The 20,540-nt window shown below is 41.5% G+C and overlaps 1 protein-coding gene across 4 annotated transcripts in view; it reads left to right on the top strand.

Moving 5' to 3' along the window:
* The window catches only part of LOC139040195 (heparan sulfate glucosamine 3-O-sulfotransferase 4-like), a 31,978-nt gene extending 11,805 nt beyond the window's left edge, over positions 1-20,173 (top strand). Inside the window, exons 2-3 of one of the 4 annotated variants that reach the window (XR_011494237.1) lie at positions 11,978-14,035; positions 18,788-19,272. Coding sequence is in view for 2 of the 4 variants with exons in the window: in XM_070484700.1 (XP_070340801.1) it covers positions 11,978-12,212 (235 nt within the window). In the remaining 2 variants the exon portion in view is untranslated. Of the gene's footprint in view, positions 1-2,785; positions 3,461-11,977 lie in introns of those variants that run through there. The other 3 variants (XM_070484700.1, XM_070484701.1, XM_070484703.1) reach the window with 3 other exon arrangements.
* The last annotated feature ends 367 nt before the right edge of the window (positions 20,174-20,540 follow it).

Raw genomic sequence — 20,540 nt, 5'->3', positions numbered from 1 at the left:
TTTTGGCTGTAAATGATAGAAATTGAACTTACACTATTATTTTAAAAAAAGGTAATTTATTGGCTTATGTAATTAGGAAGTCTGTGGGGTAAGTGGCTTCAGGAAAAGCTGAATCCAGGGGCTTAAAGGATGTCACAAGGTCTCTGTCTCTTTCCATTCTTTGCCGGGTTTGTCTCTACCTTGCTTCATTCTCAGATAGGTTATCTCACTACTTTTTAGGCCAGATGGTAAGCAGCAACCCTAGACAAACATATTTTATGTTTATCAATTCTTTTAGAAATAATTTTTCTTAAGGGCTTCTGTAAGCAATTCCTGGAGATGCCTTTCACCCAGGTTGGGAGCCGAAGATAACTATTATGTTTTTGGTGTATAACATTCCAGCCTTTTTTCCTAAGTGTTTAAACTCATATACACCACACAAACACATCCTGTCTCTCTCTTTCTCTCAGAAACACACACACACACACAACACACCCTGAAAAAAAAAAACAGGTTGTAAAATGGAGACAGCCTCAGGTGTATTTCTGGACCATATAGAAAATTTGTCTGTTCATCTGTCCATCTGTCCACCCAGCTCTCATTATGTCCTGGGCACTGAGCCAAGTTCTTGGAATAAAGAGATGAACAAAAAGACATGGTCCCTGCCCCCATGGGGTACCATCCAGCAGGGGAGATGAAGAGTGAACAAGGACACGGGTGGGAAGTGCTGCAAAGTAGTCTGTGGGAGTGCATAATAGGTTTCCCACTTCCTTTACACGGGAGTCCGGAGTTCTTAGCACGGCCCAGGAGATCCTGCGTGGTGCAGCACCTGACACCTTCTTCAGCTTCATCTGGAACTGTGCACCTCTTCCACCTCCAGTTGCAGCCGCACTGGCCTTTAGAGTTCCTTGCATGCTCCTTCCTTCCCTAAGCCTGCCTTGTTGAGACAATCTTCTCCCTAGATAGCTTCTCCTTCTAAGGCTCAGATGAACTGCCTGTTACCACTCTGAAATGCTTTTTTGTTGTTTTTACAGTCATGCATCTCGTAATGATGAGGGTATGTTCTGAGAAACATGTCACTAGGCAATTTCGTCACTGTGTGAACATCACAGAGTGTACTTACACAAACCTAGATGGTATAGCCTACTACACACCTAGGCTATATGTTACTAATCTTATGGAACCACCACCATATATGCAATCTGCTGTTAACCAAAAAGTCCTTATGTGGTGCATGACTGTATCTTACCAGCTCTTCGTTAATATCAGCCCTGATATTGGATCCCCTACAGTGAACCCAGCACATAGGAGTTAAAACCAAAAGCACACATTCCAAGTTCCTTGGTTCTTTAGTTACACTCTTATGTAAATATTTGTTTTTTTAACCTCTGACTCCCTGAGCTACAGAGCCAAATAGAAGTTACAAAATTGTTAAAGTCCCAATTACCTCTCACTGGGCTCCCACTAAAGTTGCGGCTAATTACAGGACCTTGAAGTTCTTTTACAGAGAAACTAATGTCCAGAGACTATCAAGAAACCGAAGCTTCCAAGGCCCAACTCCACAGCTTCCTGACATCAGAGTCTACCTCCACTATGGAGACAAACACCCAAGGACACTCGTCTGAGAAATCCTTTGTCTCCTCCGCTGGAAGCAGCCCCAGACACAGGCCAATGGGAAAATGCTGACTAAGAAGGCCATGGCCCGCCTCCCCTACCTAAAACCCCAAATAAAAACCCCTACCCACTTCTTAATGGGGAGCAAGCAATCTTTGGGGCACTGGCCCTTGCTTTTCTCCCTCTGCCTGGCAAAGTAAAGCTTTCCTTTTTCATCCAACTCTGTCCTCATTACATGGATTGGTACCGGGATCATAGACTGAACTTTCCGTAACATGTACTTTATATTCATCTAATTCCACAAAGGAGTTGAGATCAATTACAAACACACAAACACATTCATTCTTTCGAGCATTCAGGTGTGTATTTATTCACTCAATGATCTCTAGGTGCCAGGCACTGTTCCAGGTGCTGGAGAAACAGTGATGAACAAGACAGAAGAGGTCCCTGCTCTCATGAGCCTTACTCCCTAGGAGGAGAGAGACAATGAATCACTGAACAAATGAATAATCAAGATAATGTCTGAGTATTAAGTGCCACGAAGAAACTAAAAGAGGGTGATGAGAGGAGAGTCAGACTAGAGGAGGAGGAGGGAGAGGGTCTTCAGCCGGGTGGTCAGGGAGGGCCTCTCTGTGGAAGCGGCAGCTGAGCTGAGACACGGCAGCAGAGCTGAGCTCATCAGGCAAAGATTAGGGGAAAAGAGTTCCAGGTTGAGGGAAGAGGAAGTGGAAAGGTTTGACAGTGAGAGCAAGCTTGGCACACTCAGAGGACAGCAGGAGGACAGTGCGGCCAATCAGTTACTGTGACTGGAAATAAAATCAGGAGGCACAGAGAGGCCTGAATAACCACGCAGGTCCCACCCAGTGGGAAGTTTCAAGAAAGAGTAATGGAACCTGATTTACTTTTTAAGAACTCATTGTGACTTACTTTTTGCTGTGTGTCCACTTATATACTTTTAATTTTTTACTCTGTGCATATTTTAGCTTAAAATAAAGAACATACATTATCAATTCTAAAATGCATATTTTTTTCACATTTTAACGTTTCTGGAATCAGGATGCCTCTACCAGTCAGTAAGGTACTGTGACCAGGGAGCCAGGCAAAGAAAGGGTTACTGATGATCTGATCAAGAACTAATATGGTCTGTCAAATGTTTTTCAGACAAAAAGAAACTATGTGTTCTGTTTTGCAGAAATTGAGGTCTCCGTTTTGCAGATGGCGCTATCTTGCAGAGAGAAACTCACACATTTGCAGCAAGACCCCTACAAAATGCTCCAGCTCCAAGCGTCCTAAAGTTACCTTAAACTTATTAGCATCTCAAATTCTCCTCTGCTGGGAGGGTCCAAGCAGCCATTTTCAGATCATGTGATGTATGTAGTAGCATGTTTGCCTGCTGCGCATGCGCCCAGAGTGAACAGTTGTTGCCCGGTTGTTACAAATAAACCTGTAATCCTCTGCTCTCCTGTGTATAAAGTTTCCACCAGCACTGAGCTCTGAGAGACACTGCCTGGTGTTCTCCATTGCTTGTGCAAGCAATAAACCTTTTCTGCAGGTACTTCTGCCTTGGTTATGCTTTTTGACTCCTCACACACCAAGAAATGAACCCAGTGAGTTCAGTTACAGTATCGGTTTGTCAGCACTTTTTCTTTTTTATTGATAGGTAAATAGTGGTGATTCTTACAATCAACCTCAGAGGTTTGACAAAAATAGCATAATTTTAAAATGAAATTTCTGTCAGTTTTATTAATCACCTATCACTTTTCTCAAATTTTCATTCACATTTCTATTTTATTTATTTATATTCAAATTCTCCTTTCTTAGTGTGATGGCAAGATCAAAAACTATAAAGGACGAGATTGGAAAATTTGCCTCAAAAGACACACACAGAGTTACAAAATCAATAAAAGATTAACGAAAACATCTGCAATAAAAAGGCTGACAAGGGACCTTCATCAAAGAACATATCTTTATGTCATAAAGGGTTCCTATAAATTGAAAAGAAAAGGAAGCAATGCAACTGGGAAAAAAAAGGGCAAAGGAAATAAAAAAGGAAATTTACAAAGTCATCCCAACAGCCATGTAGGGGCACTACCCTGAGTGCCCTTTAAGAGCCATGTGTCGTCCTGGGCAGGATGCCAACCATCTGGACAGGACACCCAGCTGCTGAGATTTGTAAGGATCCTGGGCCTGGCCAGCCTGGATCTTACCTTATCTCACTCAAAGACCATCATGTCTTAAAGAAACACAGAGCCCCTCCACATGAACTGCTGTTCCTGGGAATGCCGGCCGTAACAGGGACAGCTCCTCTTGGCAAGCATATAGCCTTTGTGCCCCTTCCTATAGAAGCAACCCCCTCCCGACCTGAGGTAGCAGGTGCACACTTCCATCTAGCCGGCCACCACTGGACATTCCCTGTAAGTAACTCCTAATAAACCCATATGTCTTGTTTGCCATCTCCAGGTCTTTTCTTTGGTCTGTCTGCAGCCTATTCCACACCGCTCACTCAACTGGGCATGCGGCCAGACAGGCCAATAAAACTAAGGAAAGATACTCCATCCACCTCACTAGCCTTCAAAGTGATATAAAGTTTTAAAATAATAGGACATCATTTCAGCATATCAGATTGGTAGAAATTTTTAAAAATTACAATACCCAGTGTAAGTGAGGGTGTAGGGAAAGAGGATCTTGACCCACCTTTGTGAAAACAGGAATTCATAAAAAGGTCTTGAAGAACAGTTGGGCAGTAGCTAAAATTCATAATGGCCAATTCTTTGAGCAAACAGTTCCTGCAAATATGCACATATACATATGTCTCCTACAATACTGTTTGATACAAAAACATAAAAAAGACAGCAATCTAAATGACCATCAGTAGGAAAGAGATGAAATAAAATGGAATTTCCACGCAAAGGAGTACTATAAAGCCATTAGAAATACTGAAGTAGATTCCTACAGGCCGACATGAAAAGACAGCCATGATTTACTGGGTATGAAAAAAAGCAAGTTGCAAAACAGTATGTATAAATTATTCACTGTTAATTAAAGTTACATGTAAATCTACATTTGTATATAGAAGTTTAGAGTCATTCATTCAACAAATACACAGTGAACTACAACATATATTTATTCGATGTGTATATACATTCATTCAAAAAAAGAGTACTGAACGTCTTATGTGCCAGGCCCTGGGTTGTATTTAAGTGTGCATCTATTTACCTGTCTCTGGGTATACTGCTCATCTGTAGGAGAACACACTGAATAGTGGTTATCTTCTGGGGGTGGGTGAGATTATGGAGGGTCTTTACTTTCTATTTCATATATTTCTACATTGATTCATCAAAAGGAACACAAAGCATTAGATATTTTGTTACAGATAACCATTCTGACACAAATATTAACCAAATATATAGAAAATTATGATAGCAAAAGTGTAGAAAAGCAAAGAGGCGAGACAATGGCAAAGCCTGAATAGGTTCTACTTCCAATTGTATGAGGGAAACCAAGGATGGGGGAGATGTTTTCCGTAAAAACTTAATTGTGAATGTCATCACCAGAAGGAAAGAAGGACTGAAGCACTGTGGCTGTGTGTAAAAGGCAGCTTATCAAGCTGTGATGTTTCTGATGTTATTGTGTTGACCATCTGAGAAGACCATCCTCTCTAAGCATGTTTTCTGACCTGATTTTTTTTTTGAGGAAGATTAGTCCTGAGCTAACTACTGCCAATGCTCCTCTTTTTGCTGAGGAAGACTGGCCCTGAGCTAACATCCGTGCCCATCTTCCTCTACGTTATACGTGGGACGCCTACCACAGCATGGCTTGCCAAGAGGTGCCATGCCCGCACGCGGGATTGGAACCGGCGAACCCCGGGCCGCCGAGAATATGTGCACTTAACACCTGCGCCACCGGGGCAGCCCTGACCTGAATTATTAATAAGCCCCTTGATCTTCTCTGTCAGACATAGACTGAAAATGATGGAAGATTCTGGAAGAGGTTTACCATAAGTTGAAAGGCTTAGAAATGAGGAAAGTGTTGTTGGAAACACTCATAATTAAAACTTGAGGGGAAAAATTGACTGCAGGGGCTGAGGAGGTAACAGAAGTGAGGGAAGTAGGTAAGGTATAAGACAACGGAGAAGGGTGGGAACAGAAGTGGAGAACGCACGACCCCTCCAAACGAGGCGGCCACTGCTCAATTATTGCCATGTAGGAGTTCGGGTCTAATGTTGCCAGATGTAACTTTTCCAAGGAAAGCTGGAAATCAAGATTTTCATGAAAAATCTCCTGTTTTTGAAATGTAGGCAGCTAATTTAAATTTTTTTAAAAAGATTTAAGATTGGGGAGCTATGGACATTTAAGAAGAGTCATACAAGAAACTGTTCTAAATTCCTCCATGGTAACTGCAATAAAAGTCTAAATGTATCAGCAGAAGTACATGCTGTATGACATCGTGTGTAGCAATACAGGCCCACCTTAACAAACAAGAAAAATCTAAATTAAATAATCTTAAACTACACCTAACAGAACTAGAAAAAGAAGAACAAACAAAGCCCAAAGTCAGAAGAAGGAGGGAAATAATAATAATTAGAGCAGAAATAAATGAAATTGAAACCAAAAAAACAGTAGAAAGGATCAATGAAACTAAGAGCTGGTTCTTTGAGAAGATAAACAAAACTGACAAACCCTTAGCCAGACTCACCAAGAGAAAAAGAGAGAATGTTCAAAATAAAATTAGAAATGAAAGAGGAGAAATTACAACGGCTATCACAGAAATACAAAGGACTATAAGAGAATACCATGAAAAACTATATGCCAACAAAGTGGACAATCTAGAAGAAACGGATAAATTCTTAGACTCTTACAACCTCCCAAACTGAACCAAGAAGAAACAGAGAATCTGAACACACCAATCACAAGTACAGAGATTGAAACAGTAAGGAAAAGCCTCCCAAAAATAAAAGTCCAGGACCAGATGGCTCCCGTGGAGAATCCTACCAAATATTCAAAGAAGATTTAGTACCTATCCTTCTCAAACTATTCCAAAAAACTGAAGAAGACAGAACACTTTCTAATATATTTTATGAGGCCAACATACCCTGATCCCAAAGCCAGACAAGGACAACACAAGATAGGAAAATAACAAGCTGGTATCACTAATGAATATAGATGCAAAAATCTTCAACAAAACATTGGCGAACCAAATATAGCAATACATTAAAAGGATCATACACCATAATCAAGTGGGATTTATACCAGGGACACAGGGATGATTCAACATCTGCAAATCAATCAATGTGACACACCAATGTTAACAAAACGAGGAATAAAAACCGCATGATCATCCCAATACATGCAGAGAAAGCATTTCACAAGATCCAGCATCCATTTATGATAAAAACTCTCAATAAGATGGGCATAGAAGGAAAGTACCTCAACATAGTAAAGGCCATATATGACAAACTACTCAAGGGGAAAAACTGAAAGCCATCCCGCTGAGAACACTAACAAGACAACAGTGCCCATTCTTGCCACTGTCATTCAACATAGTACTGACAGTTTGGGCCAGAGCAATTAGGCAAGAAAAAGAAATAAAGGGTATCCAAATTGGCAAGGAAGAAGTGAAACTCTCAGTCTGCAGATGACATAATTTTATATATAGAAAACCCTAAAGAATCCATCAGAAAAATATCAGAAATCATCAGCAACTACAGCAAAGTTGCAGGGTACAAAATCAACTTACAAAAATCAGTTGCATTTCTATACTCTAATAACGAACTAACAGAAAGAGAACTCAAGAATACAATCCAATTTACAATCACATCAAAAATAATAAAATATCTAGGAATAAATTTAACCAAGGAGATGAAAGACCTATACAATGAAAACTAAAGACATTATTGAAAGAAATTGATGATGACATAAAGAGATGGAAAGAGATTCCAGGCACATGGATTGGAAGAATAAACATAGTTAAAATGTCCATGCTACCTAAGGCAATCTACAGAGTCAATGCAATCCCAATGACATTCTTCACAGAAATAGAACAAAGAAACCTAAAATTCACATGAGACAACAAGAGACCCAAGTAGCTAAAGAAATTCTGAGAAAAAAGAATAAAGCATCACAATCCCTGACTTCAAAATATACTACAAAGCTATAGTAACCAAAACAGCATGGTACTGGCACAAAAACAGGCACACAGATCAATGGAACAGAACTGAAAGCCCAGATATAAAACCACACATCAACGGACAGCTAATCTTTGACAAAGGAGCTAAGAACATACAATAGAGAAAGGAGAGTCTCTTCAATAAATCATATTGGTAAAACTGGACAGCCACATGTGAAAGAATCGAAGTAGACCATTCTCTTTCCCCATACACAAAAATTAACTCAAAATGGATTAAAGACTTGAAGGTAAGACTCGAAACCATAAAACTCCTAGAAGAAAAGATAGACAGTATAGTCTTTGACATCAGTCTTAGAAGAATCTTTTCAAATACCACGTCTACTTGGGTAAGGGAAACAAAAGAAAAAATAAACAAACGGATTTCATAAGACTAAAGAGCTTCTGCAAGGCAAAGGAAACAATGAACAAAACGAAAAGACAACCCACCAACTGGGAGAAAATATTTGCAAATCATATATGTGACAAAGGGTTAATCTCCAAAATACATAAAGAACACACACAATTCAACAACAAACAAAACAAACAACCGGATAGAAAAATGGGCAGAGGATATGAACAGACATTTTTCCAAAGAAGATATACAGATGGCCAATAGGCACATGAAAAGATGTTCAACATCACTAATAATCATGGAAATGCAAATCAAACTACACCTTACAGGGGCCAGCCCGGTAACTCAGTGGTTAAGTTCACACATTCTGCTTCAGCGGCCCGGGGGTTGCTGGTTCAGATTCCGGGTGTGGACCTATGCACTGCTTATCAAGCCATGCTGTGGCAGGCATCCCATGTATAAAATAGAGGAACATGGGCACAGATGTTAGCTCAGGGCCAGCCTTCCTCAGCAAAAAGAGGAGGATTGGTGGCAGATGTTAGCTCAGGGCTAATGTTCCTCAAAAAAAAAAAAAAACACTACACCTTACACCTGTTAGATGGCTATAATTATCAACACAAAAAACAACCAATGTTGGAGAGGATGTGGAGAAAAGGGAACCCTCATATACTGCTGGTGAGAATGCAAACTGGTACAGCCACTATGGAAAACAGTATGGAGATTTACCAAAAAATTAAAAATAGAAATACCCTATGACTCAGCTATCCCAATACTGGGTATTTATCCAAAGAACTTGAAATCAACAATTCAAAGAGACTTGTGCACCCTTATTCAATTAAGCTCTCTATTCTTAATTTACGGATAAATAGACTAATGGTTTCAATAACGTGTGTGCTTCATGTTATGTTCATTGCAGCATTATTCACAACAGCCAAGACATGGAAGCAACCCAAGTGCACGTCCACTTATGAATGGATAAAGAAAATGTGGTACATACATGCAATGGAATACTACTCAGCCATGAAAAAACAAAAATAATCCCCTTTGCAATAACATGGATGGACCTTGAGGGTATGAAGCCAGACAGAGAAAGAAAAATACTGGATGATTTCACTCATATGTGGAAGATAAACAAATACATGGACAAAGAAAACAGATTAGTGATTACCAGAGCAGAAAGGGGATGGGGGTGGGCATGAGGGATAAAGGGGCACATTTATATGGTGACTGACAAATAATAATGTACAACTGAAATTTCCTAATGTTATAAACTATTATGACCTCAACAAAAAAAAAAAACAGGTGGTAGGCTAGATTTGGCCCGTACAACCTCTGCTCTAAAAGAGCAAAAAAGCATAATATGTTTATTTTTTTAAAAAAAAAGGAACTTTAGATTTTAAAAAATCCCTTCAGACAAATATAATTATCAAACAAAATGAAAAACTTCCAGAAAAGACTTTCAGACCCTGTGCTTTTCTCCTTCCTCACTACTGACAGACAACCTTCTTCGTGGAAGGGGCACATAAGTGTACCTTGCTCAGAAATAAAAATCTCAAATTTATTAATTATTAACTCACTTGCAAGACAGGGGCAAAAAGTCAAACCATGTGACCAGTCAAAAGGGCATCAGGCCCAAAGGAGGGATTTCTCCAACGGCCCCTGTGAACACTGACACGGCACATTCACTTACACTGCATTCTCTTCCAGTTCCTTCTGCTACGCCCCAGTCCCTGCCTTACAGAGGCACAATCAACCTACAGAAAGGAACCCCTGGAACACCCACAGGGCTGTGTGTAGAGGAAAGGGGAAGGAGTCTGGAGTTCGATGAGCTGAGCTCCGATGTTTGTTCCACATTCCAATGCCACCAGATATGCAATTTGGGGGAAGACACAAGTTCTCGCAGCCCCACTTTCCCCATCTGTGTAAAACTCTCCCCTCTCACAGAGCTCTCATGTTAATTCATGAGGCCATGTATGTAAAAGCACCTCATAAATGTCAGTTATCCTATCCTAAATGAAGAATGCAGAGACAAACGGTTAATACTAAGACCACGTTGATGCCACCGACTTCTCGCTTGAGTAAGAGAAAGGTTGGGAGCTCTGATGACCAAAGACCATCTTATCAGGTGAGCTGACTAGGGACAAAACAGATATGCAGGTCGGGTTATGCCCACACACTGTAATTTATCTTGGTGTACATCTGGAGAAATCTGGGGAAATGTACATACCCATTACTGCCACATGACTGACCTGACAGAAGCCTCTGGAAAAATATGTACAAACCTACAAAAAAAGAAAATGTAATCAGTAAAATCTTTGTAGGGCTAACGTTTGTACCTAAAATTCCAGCCTAGGAGTCAAAGGTCGGTGCTTTAGTCCTGGTTCTGCCACTAATTAGATGCAAGTTTCCTTTCCTGTGAGTGGGTGTAATTACACCTGCTCTTGAACCCTGACATAGCAGTTAAAGGATCAAATCAGAGATTGGCTACAGAAGGGCGTTGTATCGTATTATCATCACCCAGCCTTGCAAATCTCCAAATTTTACCTAAGACACTGCTGTGCCGACAATAAAATCTTAGTTATCATCAAAATTACAAATGCACGTGCTCTTTGTCTCAGCAATTCCACTGGCAGAATTTTTTCTCCTGATATATTTCCACATGTGCAGAGGGAAATGTACACAAGGATGTTTATTATAACCCTGTTTGTAACAGCAAAAGATGAGAAACAACCCACAATCCTTCACTGGGGCCCCAGTGAGATAAAGTACGGGTCTGATGGGGGTTGTGGGGGGCGTGTGAGCAGGTGGGGACAGAGGTGGGAGACAAGCTGTCACTGCATCCCTTTTAATACATTTTTAAAATTTTTGAGCCAGGTGAACGTCTTCACAAAATTAAACAGTTGGGGAAAGAAGAGGGGGAATTTTCACTTACCTTTAATGTCCAGAAGGTGGTGTCCATCTTAGCCCCCAGGTTTATAATTTGGCACTGACATTCTGTCTTCCGTAGAAATGCCCTTATAAGCTGAGTGACGCCATGGACACGAGCAAAATATCCTCAGAGAGAGACAGAAACAAGCTGTCACTCAGTGATGAGAAATAATCCCTGCAAAGCCCTCTGCAGCAGGAGAGCCAAACAGAGCACTTCTGTCCTTCCTTGGGGCCGGTGGATTATCCGTGACTTTATAGGAGAAATAGCAAATTTTAAATTCTCTTCCTTTTTCTTTTCAGATGTTTGAATCAAAGTACAATCTATTTAATAGTAGAATTAACTCTCATAAGGAAAATAAAATGCCCTATATTTTACTTACGAAAGACAAGTGTTTTACATCAAAACATCTGATCTAAATGTTCCTCTAGGAAATGCGCCCTTTCATAGCTATAGTAAAAGCTACTCAGTACTGTGGTAAAACTCGAAATTGCAAGATCATATGCAAAATAATATTTTTAGGTCAGGAAATTGGATGGATGAGTGTCCAAGCAAAGAAAGCCACACTTCTTATTGTGTTCCTGTCATCTCTACCCTGTATGGGTTAGAGCCTCGGTGTTTGTAACACGGCATGACAGATTGGGGGAGGAATGCTTGTCTAAGAAACTGACTTGTTAAGCTCCGGGGTGGGGAGCTGGGCAAAGGAGATGAGAAATAAAGAAGGACGAAGGAAGATAAAGTCTGTCTGTGTTCTAAGGCTGGCTGCTCTAAGTGTGACTATTTCAAGAACGCAATTTGAGAGTGGCATTTAGAAATGTTTATTGCAATTTGACAGAGAAATATTATGCCTGTTGAATCTACTAATAAATAATTTGGGCTTGTATTTTGCCTGTCTTATTCATTTTATTTTGCTAGTAAATCATTTTTATTGTATTTTACAGAAATGTCATCCACAATGGATTGGATACTGGGGAAAAAAGATCCTCACCACACACTGTTTGGGAAGCACTCTCCTATTGGGCTGCAGGTCCCCAGTACACAGGCAAATCCAGGAGGAGGAAGAAGGAAGGAAGGAGGGCTGACATGCTGCCCGAGGCACAGAGTCAAGCGCCATGGTGTGTCCCTCTGCAGCATTCTGAAGGAAATCTGCCTCAAGAGCACAGGAGGGAGGCTTAAGGCCTCTTTGCCAGGCCTCGCCCAATCTTATGGACTCCTGGATTCACCCTCAGCTCAAAGGAAATACCGTGTCCTTATTCTCAGGAACCTCCACTTCAAAATTTCTTTGTATTTCTGAAAGAACCTACCTACAGGATCCATCCTTAGGGCCAAGATTCCCAGCATACACAAGAATTACCTGGTCAGTTTCTCAGTCTGGCTGAGGCTAAGCCACACTCCTGTCTCAAATTCTGTGACTTCCTTGATGGAAATTATTTGCAGAGCCTAATATTGTTACTAACACTTTAATAAGGCAGCAAAATAGACCATTCACAGTAAAAGATATATGAATGGCTTTTAAACATAGGAAAACGATCTTCAACCTTACCTGTAAATAAGAGGAATATAAAATAAAATTACTATAAGATACCATTTTTCAAGTATCAGATTAACAAAGATTAAACAGTTCTATAATACACTGTGTTGGTGAGGATGTTGGGAAATTAGCACTCCATATACTAGTGGAGAGAGTGCACACTGGAACTCTCTAAGAATGAATCCCTAAAACCTCAGGCCTCTCGGCTGATGAGGAGATGTTGGGGAGGGGGATGTTCACTTGCCTCTGTTAATCTCAGGGGCCTTCCTCTCTTTAGACAGTCTCACAAAATGCTGGAGGTAAGGGTCATGCCAGTAGCCAATGCTTACTGCAAACCTGAAAGGGATGAAAAAGGAGGCAGGTGAGTAGAGAACAGGTTCAGGCCGGGTTCCCAGGAGCCAGGTCAAGGATCTAGAGGAAAATTATCTGCCTCAAAAGGCCAACCAGGGGCTGGTGTGGTGGCACAGTGGTTAAGTTCACGTGCTCCAGTTCGGCGGCCCAGGGTTTGCAGGTTCTGATCCCGGACACTGACCTACACAATGTTCACCAAGCCATGCTGTGGTGGCATCCCACATACAAAATGGAGTAAGACTGGAAAAGATGTTAGCTCAGCAACAATCTTCCTCAAGCAAAAAGAGGAAGGCTGGCAACAGATGTGAGCTCAGGGCCAATCTTCCTCACCAAAACAAACACACACACACACATTTGGTGCTCTACCACAAATTTAAACACTCATCCATTCACCTTTTTATTCACCTACACACCCATCATGTTTCCCACAGTGTTCATTTTTCACCTCTCTCTTTCCTCATATCACTAATTCCTTTCCCAGAACCATAAATAGCAAATAACCTCACCTCATACTTCATATGGAAGACTTGCAACTGTTTATTCACTTAGCAAACTCACTGGTCAGATCTAGTCAGATAACTCTACTCAACCAAAAGTACTGTGTCCAGAGAAGGGAGACCCAGAAGTATCTGGCAAACATCACTAACAACTACCTAAGTACTTCTCCCAACTCTGTCTTAAGTGCCAGTCATTTCATGTCCCTTAAGGAGGTCATAGTGGGGAAACCAGGGGCAAATAAACAAAATAGCTACAACCTGGAAAATGCTATGGTAGCCTAAACTCTCTCTACCTCAGTGTACACTACAAGGAATTAAGTTTTTAGTATTCCAAGCCTAGGAGCTGAAGCCCAGATTGTCACTGAAAGTCTTCTGGCAACCATGAGTGGAACCAGCATCGGGACAACTGAGAAGTCATGGAGGGAACCTGGATCCCTAAGGCAATGCCATTGCCACACCCCTGTGGACCTGGAGCCTGCTCTACCTCTCAACGGATAGTTCATGAGATAATAAACATCTTCACCATTTGAGCCAACTTGAGCCCGGCTTCTGTTACTTGCAACCTGAAGCATCCTAAGTGATATCCCGAACAATACACTCATCTCCATGTTGCTTGACAAGTAAGCTGAAAATTAAGATATGGGTATGTGTCTGGGTGGGGGGGGGGGGATCTCACCCAGCTGGATTCTGAGCCCCCAGAAGCAGATACCATCTTTTCTTTACATCTACTCACAAGGCTTGCTGCTGCCTTGACTGCAATAGGTGCTGAATTCCCTACAAACATGTCCCCCACAGTCTCTCCATCCATATTTGTACATCCATAGACACTCATAAGGAAGCATATGCTCAGCTACTCAATGCAACAACTCAGCACAGAAACACACAAAGACTCGCTAAGGGACACAATTTGCTATAAGCCCAGATGTCCAAGGAAAACAGCAGATCCACAAGTTTTACAAGATTAAACTTGCTCAGTTATCTAAAATAGTGTTTTTCCAACAGTGAGCTGTTTTAAAATTAAATCAGTTTAATACTATATAAGTCTGCATTTAAAAAAACAAAGTAAAACGGAAAATATACGCATGCATTACACATAGTAAGGGTTAAGACTGTTTCGTGAAGCTTTTGTTTCAAGCACATGTTGGGAGTCTAAGTGCAGTGAAATGTTATCTCACTGTTGGTGGCCATGGGATGAACACTGATTTCAAAGGAATCCTCTGGTGCCATCTGGTGGTAAAAGCCATACCTGCAGTTGAGGCAGGAGTGGTAGAGCAGTGATGAGAACACAAACCAAACAGGTTAAGGGTAGGAAGCGGACTCAGAAATGATCTAGTCAACCCCAACACCCAGCGCAAGAATGCTTTCAACAGTATTAAGCCACTGCTTGACCACTCCCCACAAAGAAGGCACTCACTCCACTGCTAAGCAACTGCTGAAAAGCTGGTCAATTTGCCTCCCTCTAAGCGCTCCTTCCTGGACTTATTATTGCCTCTTGGATAACAAGGTGCAGTTTCTATTCCTCTCAATTCTGTATTATCAGTCGATTAAATATTATTGTTTCAGTCAAGCAATATTTACTGAGTGTCTGCTAAGTGCCAGGCATTGGGGATACAGTGGCGACAAGACAGACAAGGGACAGAGACAAACATAAATAAGAGATTATAACAAATGAAGGATTCAACAGTATGGAGGATAGAGGGACCTACTTTAGAGAAGGTGAAAGGGAAGGCCTCCCTGAAAAGGGGATGCTGAGTTGAGTCCTAGGGAATTGGAGAAAGTCAGCTGTGCAAAGGCATTCCAGACGGGAGGAACAGCAGATAGAAACGCTGTGGGGTGGGAATGGACTGGGAGCGTTCTAGTATCAGAAAGTAGGCCTGGGGGCTGGAGAACAGTAGAAAACAGGAAAAACCAGAGAGGACTCTAGAGAGAGAAGCCAGCTGAGGTCACAGAGGGCCTGGCAGGAGCCTGGGACTGATCTCAACAGCACGCTGGAGGCGGTCAGTGATGCGCAGCACAAAAGGTGGGGAGATGCAACAGGACGTAACACAAGTACATCTGATCCTAGTTCCCACAATTCCTGCTTCCTGGTGTTTCTAACACGTGTTTCTTTCTGATCTTCAAATCAAGATGACTGCCAGTGGTTCCCATGCAGTTCACAAAAGAAGATGTAGGAATGGCTGGCCAACAAGCACACAAAAAGTTGTTTAACATCATTAGTCGACAGGGAAATGCAATTTAAAGTCATCATGAGATGCTATTTCACACCCACTGACAATACCGAATGTTAACAAGGATATGAAGCACCTGAAGTTTTGATATGTTGCTGGTGGGAAATGTAATCTGATAAACCACTTTGGAAATTAGTCTGGCAATTAAATATACACCCACCCTCTGACTAAGCAATTCCACTCCTAGACATTTATCCTAGAGAAATGAAAGATAAGGATGTTCATTGCAGCTTATTCACAAAATATCCAGTCAAAAACTGGATACAACTCAAATGTCCAACATCAGGTGAATGGATGAGCAAATCAGAGTATATTCACACAACATAAAAAGGAGCAAACTACTTTACACTGACAAAGGTTCTCTCCCTGACCAAACTCTGGCCAGGCTCCTCTGAGCCCTCTTCTCGACAGGCCTCAAACTTGGCATTTTCTATAAAGACTTGAACAAACTCTAAGATAGCTTCTAACAGCTCAAAGCCACACCCCTAGGATGACTCTAGTCCCCCTTGAAGTGCCTGCCTAAGAAACCTCAAGGCTGGCAAAAGCATTTACTGTTTGTTCCAACCAACGCTTAAAGACAGGGCCCCAGTCTCCCAGGTAGCAAATTCAGATGGTTTCACATGGACCAATCCCTCTTTCCCACTTTGTGTAATTTTTCTCTTCTCTGACTCTACTCACCATCGTCCTTATTCCCTCATTCTCCCTTTAAAACGCCCCCTGTATAAATCAAAGTTGGGTTTAGTTCACACTGGACTCTTTTCCTTATTGCAGTAGTTATTAGTGATTAAAATCTGCCCTTACCACTTTAACTAGTATCTGGCTTTGTGCATCTTTGACAACACACACAACATGGATGAATCTCAAAGAATATGTTGAGTGAAAGAAGATACAGAAAAAATATATACTGTCTTATTCCATTGACATGATGTTCAAGCATAAGCAAATCTAATCTGTGATAGCCGAAATCAGAAAACAGTTGTTAGGTGGGGGTAAGGAGACTAACTAGAAAGAGATATAAGGGAAATTTCTGGAGTTTTAGAAATATTTTGTATCCTGCTCTTGGTGGTGATACACAGATACGTACAACTGTCAGCACTCATCAAACTGAACGCTGAGGATTTGAGCTTTTTATTATATAAATTCTCTCTCTCTCTCCCCCTCTCTCCTACCTCCCTCTTTTTCCGTCTCCTCCCTCTCTTTCTCAAGACCACCTGGGGAAATTCTGGGGGGGGAAAGAAGATGAGAGATGTAGCTGATACTTCTCTTTTCAATATCCACTCACCCCTTCTTCCTTACTACGAGGACCCCAATTTTGTTTGAGGTATCAATTTGCCCTACTGGAAATTCTCACCTCCCAACATGTTCCCGCAGCCAGAGGTGGGACCACATGCCCTAGTTCTGGCTAATGAGAAGTACGCAGAAGCCTACAGGGTACAGCTTCCTAAAAAGCTATTGCTTTTCTGATGAAAAGGGACAGGCGCAGGGGCCAGCCGGGTGGCGCCACAGCAGTTAAGCTCACATGTTCTGCTTCGGCGGCCCAGGGTTTGCCTGTTCAGATCCTGGGTGAGGACCTACACACCGCTTGTCAAGCCATGCTGTGGCAGGCGTCCCACATAAAAGAGAGGAAGACAGGCATGGATGTTAGGTCAGGGCCCATCTTCTTCAGAAAAAAGAGGAGGATTGGCGGTAAATGTTAGCTCTGGGCTAATCTTCCTCCAAAAACAAAAAAAAAAGGACAGGCTCAGACACACATCTTTCATTCATATCCCTTCCTTTTCTTTCTTCCTGGAGCACAGCTGCTCAAACAGACTAAAAAATCCTGCTAATCCCTGGTACAAACCTATTCTTACCCTGAGAAATAAGCTATAGGAGCTCCAAATCAATACACATCTAAGTTACTTTGCAAGTCAAAGTTTTCAGGCGTCAAAATGAAAAAAAGCAATTTCAACTGGAAGTCAAGAATGACAAATGAATTCCTGTGTTGAAGTATAGATAAGAATTTAGTATATAATCCAAGTGATGTTTCAAATCAATGGGGAAGGAGAGACCATTCAATAGATGGTGTAGGGACAACTGGCTAATAATTTGAGACTAAAGTAAGTTAGATTGCTACTTTATAACATATAAAACAATAAAGATAGATACCAAAACCATAAAAGTGCTAAAAGAAAATGTTAGAATGATTGAGAATAGTCTTTCAAAGCATTACCCAAAATCCACAAGCCATAAAGTTAGATTGTCAGATTCTGCACCATAAAGATTCACAATTTCTGTATTATGAAATGTACAATACAAGCTAAACTGAAAGATAAGCATCAGTTTGAGAGAAATTACTGCAACAAATACAGAGGCAACAGATTACTATCCCTGATATAAAAAGTTCTTACAAATCAATAATAAAAATACAAATAACCAAACAAGAAAAAGACAACAACCCAGTAGGAAAATGATACAGAGAAAGGGCTCACATAAAAAATATCAACGATAGTAAGCAGACTAAAAATTCTAAGTTTCTGTAGTGATTATAGAAATACAAATTTGAAAAAGGTATTATTTTCTACCTGCCAGTTGATAAACAATTTAAGAAACTGAGAATATTCCACGATTAGCATCTCATTCACTATGGATGGGAATAAAAACTGATATAACCTCTTTCGAGGACCATTTTGCAGAAACTTCTCCCCTGAAATCCATCTCATAGGAAAACTCAAACACACGTGCAAAAATCATCATCACAGCACTATTTTAATAGCAAAATCACAGCCACCGAAATGATGAACAATAGAAGAGTGGTCAAGAAAATTACAATCACACTGTGAATACTGTGCAGCCATTAAAAAGAATGAGGTGGATCTGTGTGAAATTAGACATATAATAGGTTTATATTACACTATTGAGTGTGGAAAAAGTATTCACTTCATCATTAAAAAATTAAGCTTTTAAGAGGAAAAACGATGTGATATTAATATTCTAGATCCAAGATCATTATCTTTCCCAGATATTTTCAAAAATTTCATTCATTCTTTTTTAAAAAATGGGGGAGAGGGAATCCATGATGTGACTATTTTGATGGGCAAGTTTGGCAGCTAATTTATCCTCAATAGAATGTTCTAGTTCTAAAATAACATATCATCTCTGGGGCAGAAAGCAGCAGCACCTGCCTTCAAAACATTTCAGATGAAAATTTCAGCCCTGCTCTCTGGGGCACAGCTGTGAAGATATGATCAGTGTGCTGGAAAGACCAAGGCCCCCAGGAAAAGGCCACCCTTCCTGAGAGGTGACCAGTGACCCGCTTGCATGTCAAGGAGGACATTTTTCCATTTCGTTGAGAAATCAGATTAACCTCTATGATATTCACAATGGAATTTTAGCCTTATAGCCCCTGGTCTTGTCTCTAAAACAGAGAATACTAAAAACTAGAAAAACAGAATTTTAAGATCTCATCAGGAAATGTAATCTTGAGCATCTGCATTGAGCTCCTCTTCACTTCAGCCATCTGACAAATTATTATGTGTCTACAATGCACATGGCAATAGGTGGATATGGTCCTTGCTCTGAATCATGTTTACTCTAGTCAGACAGAAAAGCATGAAACAGGATGTCTGAATTACAACTGAGCTGATGACCACCAAGGCAATGCAGAAAGTGTCATGAGGACATATAACAGGGGCAAGATCTTGACTGCAGGTGTCAGAAAGGCCTCCTTGAGGGATCCATATCTGAGAGAAACCAAAAAACCTTGGAGTCATCTTTGACTCCTCAGTCTCCCCCACATCCAGTCTGTCAGCACATATTATCAGCTCATTCTCTCTTCAAAATGGACCCAGAATCTGACAGACTCTCAGAACTTGCTCTGCTACCATCCTGATCCAAGCCACAGCATCTCTGACTTGGAATATTCCAGTACCACTCACTCATCTCCCTTTTCTAGCCTTGTCTCCTACCGTCTATTCTCCACAGAGAAGCTGACGTGATCCTGTGAAAACTCAAGTCACGTCACCTCCTTCTCCAGTTCAAAATCCTCCAATGGTGCCTACCTCAGAGGAAAAGTTAGGGCCTTACAAGAGCCTGCAGCATCTGTACCCACAGCCACCCAGATTCCATCTGCTACTCTTCTCCATCTCACTCAGGCTGGCCTTGTGGCTCCTGGAACAGGGGAGGCCAGCTCCTGCCTCAGGGCCTTTCTGCTCTCTGTTCTCTCTGCCTGGACACCGTTACCCCATATATCCACAGGACTCACTCCCTAACCCTCCACAAGTCTTTCCCCAGCATTAACTTCATTGGGGCCTTCCCTGGCCATCCCATCTCCAGTCACAACTCCTTCCAACACTCCTACTGCATCTATCACCACCTGACACGCCAAATATTGTCCTTATTGTCTTTCTGGCTGTCTCCCTCCTGGAATAAATGCTGCCTAAGAGCTCCAGTTTTGTCTGTTTTGTTCACTTCTGTATCCATGCTAGAACACTGTCTCCAGAAACTGAGCAGGCACTCAATAAAGCATGTTGAATGGATGCCTCCATCTGAGAGATGACGTGGAACTACTGAGGCAGGGAGGGTGGGAGAAAGCATTGCGGGCAGAGGGAGCAGCGTGCTGAAAGACCCCAAGGGAGGCAGGAACAGGGCACATTTGAAGAACAGAAAGGACCCCTTAGGGAAGGGGGGAGTGGTGTGAAGGGAGGCTGGAGAAGTAGGACAGAGCAGGCAGGGCTGTGGAGACCACATAAGGAACTTTCGTCTTTCTACAACAGCCACAAGAAGCTAGTAAACTAGGGAGTGACAGGATAAAATATGCCCTTTACAAACCTCTGGGTTCACTATGAGATATGGGTTTGGAGGAGGGAACAGTGACTGGGGTCCTCAGTCAGCAGACTAGTGCCATACCTCAGACCACAGG

This window comes from Equus asinus, chromosome 14 (genome assembly GCF_041296235.1).
Source record: "Equus asinus isolate D_3611 breed Donkey chromosome 14, EquAss-T2T_v2, whole genome shotgun sequence".
In the NCBI taxonomy this organism is placed as follows: Eukaryota; Metazoa; Chordata; class Mammalia; order Perissodactyla; family Equidae; genus Equus; species Equus asinus.
This window is presented reverse-complemented; position numbering and strand designations above follow the sequence as displayed.